Raw genomic sequence first — 9,784 nt, forward strand, 5'->3', positions numbered from 1 at the left:
CTCAATTGGTTTTGCAGTATTTATCCACTGGATAGTGACTTATCCGGTGGATAGCGTTATCCACCACTGCAACAACTGGGGCCAGATCATCTGGAACCTCCTTCTACCACACATCAGCACACTTCACACCATACTTTCGACAAAGCTCCCAGTACATCCTCAACCCAATCTGATCATGCCTCCTCTGATACTTCCTCTGTGTTAAACCAGTAGAACCACGTACCACATGCTCAACCACTTCCATCTCCTGGACACACTCTACACCTTCCTTTATAATCGTGGCCCAAAAAACCCTCATTCACATATTCAGCTTCTGTGCAGCAAATACTTATTATCCCTCTGTGCTGTTCCCCAAATACCCAGCTATGGCTTGGTATACAGCTCTGAGCCACTGCCACAACCTCTCATGAGCCACTTCACTGACATCCATCATAAACATGCGATCTCTTCTCCCAAAAAATCTCCTTCCTTCCTTGCTTTCTCCACTTACTTCTTGTAATCGTTCTTCTTTACTCCCATTTGCAACGTCTCTCCAACTACCTTCAACATCTACTCGTTACTTGCCTTGACATATCCAAACAGACCAAGTTCCTCCTCCTTCACACAATCATACAAATTGATCAATCCCCTCTCGCCATCCTTCCCCTTTTGGGGAGCTCTTCTTAACAATTACCAATTCTGTGCAGCCTCACCACATGCATGTACACTCCCCTTCTTGTAGAATTCCCCAAACATTGTCAACCTCTTCCCTGTCTTCACATCCATCACTCCCTGATATACTCAAATCCAAAATCCCTTCACTGTACCTCACCACACCTATAGCCCATGCAGTTATTACCGTAAACAAATTCCCACTGTACAACTTCAACCACATCACTAGTTTCACCCTTCTCAAATACTATAATTGCTTGAGCTTCTCCTTTATCTCCTCCTGCATAATATCCACACACTCCAACACACCCATCACCTTACCATCCAGCAACACAATTCCTTCACAATGAACCTTCACCCCCTGCTTCAACACCAACACAGCACAATTGTCCAGCCCAACCTCCATCTCAGTCTATGGCCTAAGAAAAAACTCTCACAACAATGATCAAACATTACAGCTCTTTTCAGACCTTCCATAAAGCTTAAAATCGAACAACAAAATGGTTGATATAACTTCCGATCCTTCCCAAGCTTGTACCCAACATGCTCCATTTTCAATAACAAGACGAGAGGGATCATTGCAAAAACAAGGAGTCCCCCTGGAATATTCCCACTTCACCCAACACTTCCACATTTGATGTTGACACAGTTTTATTGCTTACAGCAACCCTTAACCATCCAGTCCGGACGGCACCTCCCCACTGCAAACTCTCTGAAATCAATCCATGTAATGTCTCCTTCAACCAGAGCCTCTGACTCTGTAAGTGCACCATCCGCACCGGAGTCACATCCCTCCCCACATTCAGCATCAACTCCTACAAATTCTTCCTAATCATCACTTTATCCAAACAAGTCATTCCACTCAGCTTTGTGATCACACTCTTCTCCTGATTTGAACCAACCTCCTTTAATTTTAGATCTCATCTCTTATCTTCTCAATCTCCCTCTTCTCTATCTCACTCCTCTCTATCTCAGTCAACAGATTATTCAGCTAGATGCACTTCAACTGTGAGATAGATCAAACTGGGTTCTTCTGCACCCACCCAAACCTTTCTCGACCCACAAAGCCTTCACCTTCTTGATATACCCCCTTGTCTTCTTCCCAACACTCCTGAGTAAACATCCCACAACACTTCTGCCATTGGGCCCTCCCCCTCCAACACAATCAAATCTTTCAATGACACTGGCCTGATGCCCTGATGTGGCTTTTAAAACAGCCCTTTTCCTGTCAATGGGGTCGAAAGCGGGCCCATGCTCATCCACCCCTTCGGAACCTAGCCTCTTCTGACAGCACTTGCTTACATGTATGCTGGAAAAGTCTTGAGAAACGCTATCAAAAGCAGTTCAAAAGTATTAACTCGCCTTTCAATTCACTATCAAATCTCTTGGGCAGTTCTCCCCTTAGGGATTCCCAGCGGAACCACCCAGGAGTGCGCTCACAGGCATCAACATAATAATAATAATAATAATAATTATAATAATTATTATAATAATTATAATAATAATTATAATAACAACGACACAACTTGCCAAGTACATTGTCCAAGTACTGTATGCTTAGTAAAGACTGTACTCTTTAAGGTGTAATTTTATTTTTGCTTATTGATTTATGAGCTGATTATTAGAAGCAACATGACATTTTTTTATTCTTTATTACTTTGTTCGAAGAACAAAGTGTATGATTCGACTCCAACGTTTTAATGTTTTAAAACTTATTTTGGGGTAGCAATCTGGCTGCGTCTCCATAACATTTCTTTGCCTCTTAGAAAGCAGCCCAAGTAGGATTTGAACTCTGTATCTCTTCCTTCAAACGCAATATGTGACCCTTCACGCAAAAAGGGAGCTGAGGGATGTCATCGAAAACCGTGAAATTTTTTCACGGTCACGGTACGCGAATTTCCAATTTCACAGCGTGAATATGCCATGATCACTCTACAATAAGAAACTTTCACTCTTGGTGTGAGACTAATCATGCCGTGAATGATCAGTGAAAACTTTCACGGCGTGAAATTATGGGTAAAAATTAATACCGTGAAATTGGGAGTGAAAAATAATATTTACGGCGTGACATTGAACAGATTGTTCAGAAATCAGTCACGCCATGAAAATAATCTAGCCTCTTTTGTTTATCTACGCTGTTGCCGTCTTTGTCACTCAGTACAAAAAGAATGCCTAATCACAGGGTACGAGAAATCTGTGAAACCTGATCAACGCCAAGAAAGGAGAATTTTTATTCCAGACCTGAATATTCACGCCTGGAAAATAAAGTCGCATTTGAAAGAAATTTCTGATGTCCACTTGATTGATATAAAGCTCAGGAAAAAGTAAATTCTACCGTCCTGAAAGCCACAGAATAATTGCAAAATTGGTTATTTTGCTGGTGACTTCTTCATACATTTACACTGGTTAGTTGACATGACTTGATCTACATGTAGATCAAGCGAAAACTAATTTTAGGGTCGGCATGTATTATGGAATTGTTTACTGACATTGTTCCAGTATTGATGTTTGTAATTACCAGTGACTTAATTACCGCTTTCAGTGCATTTCTCAAATTTTCAAAAATAGTGAAATTGCTACACCAAAGATCAATTTCACCATAATCTCATCTTTTCAATAGAGCTTGCGAGTTTTCATTCCAATCACTTTTAAATGTTTTGGGCAAGCGGATATAAACTTTTCATGAAGTTACAGAGAATGATTTCTGGCTATGCCAACATTGCCAGACTCTGTGGTGCCAAATATGTCTGTTTTTTTATATATGTCTGGAAGGGAACGTAATTTTTTACTGATCCCATAAACTGCAGACAGCGTGTGACACTTTGATTTCTGTTATGGTTTTACTGAGTTCATTCATTTGATTTTCTTAACTAGTAAAGATCCGACTACTATGGAGATTCTTTTACCAATAGTTGACATTTAAAACCAACTCCAGCAAACTGAAGTTGCGTGCTTTTTAGCAGAGAAACAAAATAAGAAACGCATATCTCATTTTGCATGGATTTGGAAGGGTGTCGGGTAATGTTCCATGTTTTAGTAACTACAAATTTTTTTTCTGTTGTTTATTTTCTTTTGTTTTCCTGAAATCCCAACATAAAACAGAAAAGAAAACAAAAGAGCGAATGGACCCCGAGGTGGCGATTCGCTGATTAAGATAGCCGATTTCGAGGCTTTCTTTTTTTGTTTTAATTCTATTTGTTTCACCAAATTGCAGGCCAATTTCAAGGTAAGAATAATTAACCACAGCAAAACTTATCCAAAAACTGAGGACAGGGCAAGAAAATAAAATGGCATAAAAAACTACTACGCTCCATGCAACAAGCCTGTTCAATCAGTGAAAGGCATTGAATTTTTTCATTTCAAAAAACAAAATGTTATTTCCACATTTGGATTGTACAGAGTAACCACAGGGCTGGTATATCTGAATGAAAAATAATTTTAAAAAACATACAGTAATACACAATAATTATTATAAAATAACTGTAAATCTCACTTTCTACTTATTTACAATCTAAAAACAGGCTTGATTATGATAGATTCAAACTAAATGTATTCTTGACTAAAACAAGACATTACCATTAAGCATTATCCAACCCATACACCTCAGTTAAAATTTACAACAACCATTTTAAAAGAGAGCAATAAAATTATTTGCAGTCATGCGAATCCCAGCATTATCAGTAAGAAAATTATGTTTATTGGAGGCAGCCCTTGCAGGAATTCAGTATACTTTCAGTCTACTCTTCCATAAAGTATACTTTTCATAAGTAATACTATTTACTGTACTTCAAGTATACTTAATATACTGTACATGTAAGTATACTTTAAGAACAAGTGAAGTACTGTATACTTTATCGATTCTATGAAAGTATGCTTAAAGTATAATGAATTCCTGCAAGGGAAAGTATATATAGGAATTCAAGCCATACAAGGTGGTTTGGTTCTTAGATGAGGTAAAAATGAGCTTTCTTTAATCCTTTGATGTCCAAACCAGCCAGACTTAGCATTTTACTCTGTCTAACGCCAGACGATTTTACTCGTCACTGGGGAACCCCTGGGAGTCAATGGGTTAATACATGTAGGTAGTTAACATGATTGCTTGCTGAAGCAAAAATTTATTATGTTTTTTGTTCCTTTTTTTTTATTCCCATAGTTCATTAGCATTCTGGTGTTAAGTGTTGTCCCTTTCAGCGAGTTTTATGCTTCATGTACATACTTTATTGTATAAGTTTTTTGTACCAAGGCTCTTATTCATTTCCATAGCTTGTTCTTGAAATGAATCTGTTACTTTTATTTTGCATAAATTGCTACATGTACATGTACATACTGGTAAATACAGGAACAAGTTGTTACTTACTTTACTAAGGCCATCAAACACATCATTGAAGAATGGTAGTACAGATCCCCTTGCTACTTTAGCAATGTTATAAAGAGCTTCACAGGCATAATATCGTACTCTGCTGTCCTGATCATAAAAACATGTCAGAACTGGAGGAATGAGATTTTTAAGATAAAGACCAGCATCCTGTAAAGACAATAAACATTCAAACTCACTATTTTTATTACATCAAAATGGGATCTTATGTGTACCATACATGCACGTTCACTTAAGGTGAGCAAGGAGGAAATCTCTCTGTGAGAAATTTATGTGCTCTTGTACTTTGTGGCCTGTGTTATCAATGGTGTTTGACTAAATATTACAACACTGTACACAGTACATGTACTTTAGGTTTAGGGTGTTGTTGATTAATTTCGTTTGATGATCTTTGATGATCTTGAGAGAGTGCAGCATGCCACAGATGTTTGCTCTTAATTCAAACTAAACCTACTTGGGGCTAGCTCCTCAGAGACTTGGGTTGGTAACATAAAGCTACAGCTTGCCCGAAGGGCAAGCTGATGCTTGGAACTTCATCTCACCATGCTATTAAAATAAAAATGTGTGGTGACCTTTTAAAGCCTCTGTCTGCAAATTAATTTTACTGAAACAGAGTTTCTGCCTTATACTTTGCCTCTTCTACTAGCATATCTGTGAAAAGTCAGCAATTCAGAGTGAATACAATCAGAACATATATAAATTATAATAATTATTATGTATGTTTATTTTGGCAGGAAATTGTTGTGCAGATAAATGTAAAACTACATTCACTAAACTTTGGAACAGTACTGGATCATTAGAGAAAGCACTGTAGGGTAACTGAGTTTTCTAAGTGATGAAAGCAATCTGCCTTAGTTAGCAATATGCATTCACACTGTATAATTATTTATTTCTCAGTTTTCCGCAAACATACGTGAGGATTTACAGATTATTTTGGTACACTGTATTGCCTTTTCACTTTCAGGTTTTGATTCAACATCAGCAATAATGTCCCTTAATGAGTATTGGTTGATAAATCAAGGCTATTGGTTCCAAACTTTAATCCCAGATGCATAGTAGAAGTATCTTGGGGTTGTCAATTTCCTAGTACTTTTGTCAATTAGTGAGACTGTTTTGCGCAGTAGTGTAATTTGTGTCAGTCGAAGCTTTAATCTGAATAAGAGATTCTATCAACAAAGCAAATTGTACCAACTTCGATTTCACCTTAAATACCCAGGCATACAGTGCCCTCTTGCACACAAGAGAAGATAAAATTATAATGTCTAAACACCATTATTCAATTTCCAAAGCAGAAATTTAATTGTTTAACCTTGTTAAATGCCATTTTTATTGCAAACCCAGACCACAAAGTATTCCTAACGATTCAATTGGATACTGCCCCGTTATCCTGGATGGCATAGCAACATAATTTTAAGGCGTTAACATACATGTAAGTGAGTTCATGACTTGACTTAATTTTCACAGTCTTCGACTTCACGCCTTGAACTTTTTTCACCGAGTGGGCATCATGCACAGAGTGAGAGGTTTTGAACATTAGAGTGAACATGCCGTGAAATATTAAATTCATGTGCCGTGACAGTGAAATAAATTTGACGCTTCACCATGAAATCTAAAAACCCCCTTTTCGTGGGAATTAGGTCACATTTGTTATATATTAGATGTGTGTAATTGATACAGTAGTATCAATTATTCCAACAGAGAATGAAACACTGTAAAAGTTATCAATGGCATTCAGAGAATTTGTTGTGACTGCAATTTTTGCCCCACACTGTTACCTGAAGTGCGCTGTCAGTGTATTTGAAGCTGAAAGTGCAGTACTGTGAGGCATCTCAATTATTAAGAAGGAAGAGTTAACTTTCTCCTCCTCAGGCCTCGATTGCTCGAAGCATGGCTAGCAGTAACCATCGTAAAATACCATGGAAACCTATAGGTTTGATACCTCTTAACCAACGGTTAGCCCAAACCAGTCTTCAAGCAACCGACCACTGGGCGTAAAAATATTATTAACAGTTATTTAATTAAGTACATGTATAATGAACAATACTATATAAAACAACGAAACACCGAAAGAGCAAAATTAAACACCAAAACATGCATGTATGACCCCACAGTGTCTATAAATTAAATACTAACCGATAAAGGTTGGATTCGAGATTAAAATATTTAATATTGTTTTAGGCCTAAACGTTATTGCTCCTAATCTCAGTCTTACTCTGAATCCTAATATTAATCTCAATGAATTAGGAGCAATAACATCTTAGGCCTAATTAGGCCTAAAATGATATTTAATCTCAAATCCAACCTTTGTCGGTTAGTATTCAATGTATGGTGTGGTCATACAGGGTGTCTAGAAAACACAGACCTAGAAAACGCAGACCTAGAAAACACAGACCTAGAAAACGCAGACCTAGAAAACACAGACCTAGAAAACACAGACCTAGAAAATGCAGACCTATATGTAGAAAATAACGATTTGGTGTTAGTAACATTAGTTTATAACTTTTAATTAAACAGTGAGTCTGACTACACTACAACGAGCTTCAAGTGAAAGTTGCGAATGCAAGACAAGCCTACTACAATAGCTAAAATTAAACATAATCTCATAGAAGTTGTGCTACGCCAGACACGACAAACCACAAAAAAAAACACACGCTTTAGAAGTGGCCAAAAAGCATGTGGAAATGTACTCCTCGTCTCATGCTGCAGCACAAAACCCAGAGGAAAGGGTGAAAATAATTAAACCGTGACAGCACATAATAAGATGTAAACAGACAGGGAGACTGACCAGCCTAGAATGAGCTAAGTCCCCTGCCAAAACCGTTAAATAGTCCCGTGACATCCCACGAGCCTCTCCATCGTGCCGCCAGAATATCAATTTCTGACTAATTCATTCAGTCATTCAATCGTCAGAAATTACATTTTTTTTTCAAAGTTCCAGTAATGCCACAAAAAATTTCAGTTATTAAGGCACGCTATCGGGCCCATGAGAAAACAAACTTTCTTCAGCAAAGTATACAAAGAAGTACTAATTGCATCCGGCAGAGTCATGACTAGATTTCCATACTCTAACCAAATCTTTAGAAATACGAGATAAAGTAAGGGCCAACCTAAAGGACGCGCTCAAAATACTCATTAAGGAAGAACTCGGTCATTCATGTTGACTGTTTACAAACATACACATCGCGTGATTCGTCACACTGGCGTCTTTTGTTCATAGCAACTTAGTAAACTAGAGGACTTTGTTTAATAATACTAATTAATTAATCAGTGAACTGGACAACACTAAGCAATCTTAGTAAAGCCAAATGAAAGCTCACACACTGTTAGGTTTATACCGTGGATTTATCATTTAACATTTTTACCCATTAGTACCCATGACCGGTTCAGTCGTTATTACCATGTTACTCGCGCAAACAGGTGAAATTGTATTTTAGTTAGAAAATTCAGACGTCGTAGAAAGCAGGGTAAGGCAATTCTCATGAATCATAGCATAAATGTCTTGTTAATGTACTTTAACTGTAAAATGGCAGCAAAATCCACTCAGTGTGAAAAATCCATGGCAGGTTAACCAAGGGATATCATTGTATATAAAGCAGTAGGAGATCCTTATTTATACAGATGTAGTGCCACTGATGAGTAAAAGCAAATTCACCTGTGTTACAGTTGCGACTGAGTACTAAATGGAACTTTTTGTCTAAATACGTTAAATCCCACGTTTCCCAATCCCCGATAATAAAAGCAACGGTTGTTATTTGTTCCTCGGCATTTTGTGCAAAGTTAGAATTCTGCACACTGCCATGATTTGCTAAAAGATCACAGTACCGCTCACAAGGATAAGCGAACCCACCAAATGCGTTTCAAACTAGTCCGTTTTCAACGCGGTTTGCGTTTGACTTTCAACGCGTTTGCGTTTGTTTGTCAACGCAAACGCTTGTGTACCAAGGCAGTTCAATAACTTTCCAAGTATTGGGTGAGCAATGGTCTGGAAAGAGGTTCAATGAATGTGGGGGTGTGGGTGGGGGGTGCGGGTCGTAGGAAAAATGATGTCCACAAAATAAAAACACAGTCTTGGTTGTCTGGCGATACAAAGTTCGAAGTTGCGGCCTATAAAAAACAAAAAGGTTTATGCTTTTCGGATTGTTTTCACACAGACGACATGTCATGTAAACTGAAATTAACAATTGATAACATTTGGAAGCACAACCAAAAACGATTCAATGACAAGCGTAATGAAAATCCATAATATAACGCGGCTGGCAATCCGTTGTAAAGCCCGAGAATGCTGTGATAGTGACGAATCGGGTTATGGGTGTGTGGAATGGGCTTTTTACCTGTCTTGCAGCTTGTTGGTAATGTCAAAATGAACCAAAAGCACCGGGGACAATGGAATTTGTCGACATTTTGAGTGGTAGTTTGCTTCCACAATACAATCATTTTACGTATACCATGTACAAACGATTACACATTGCGCTGTACCTATCAAACACGGAGATGAGAAAATTTGATGCGACAAGGCTGAAAGACTGTTGTAGTTGAGCTGCTAAAACTCAAAGGACACCACGTCACAAAGGGTCAACTAAAAATAACAAATGGAGATTTCAAATAGATAAGGCGGCGATATAAAGATGTGCAAAATGCGTTGCAAGAAAACTATTTCGCAAACGTGTTTGTTTTTTTTTTTTTTTTTCAAAACGCATTGGCTTTTCGTTCCCCAACGCGTTGTCAACGCTTTTGATGGTTCGCGTTATCTTTGAGTGG

General features: G+C 38.0%; 1 protein-coding gene across 1 annotated transcript in view; it reads right to left on the minus strand.

The window, feature by feature from the left end:
• The window catches only part of LOC138020764 (protein VAC14 homolog), a 35,609-nt gene that overhangs the window by 18,527 nt on the left and 7,298 nt on the right, over nucleotides 1-9,784 (minus strand). Inside the window, exon 4 of the mRNA XM_068867693.1 lies at nucleotides 5,009-5,176. Coding sequence (XP_068723794.1) covers nucleotides 5,009-5,176 — 168 coding nt within the window. The remainder of the gene's footprint in view (nucleotides 1-5,008; nucleotides 5,177-9,784) is intronic.

Source organism: Montipora capricornis, chromosome 10 (assembly GCF_036669925.1).
Source record: "Montipora capricornis isolate CH-2021 chromosome 10, ASM3666992v2, whole genome shotgun sequence".
Taxonomy (NCBI): Eukaryota; Metazoa; Cnidaria; class Anthozoa; order Scleractinia; family Acroporidae; genus Montipora; species Montipora capricornis.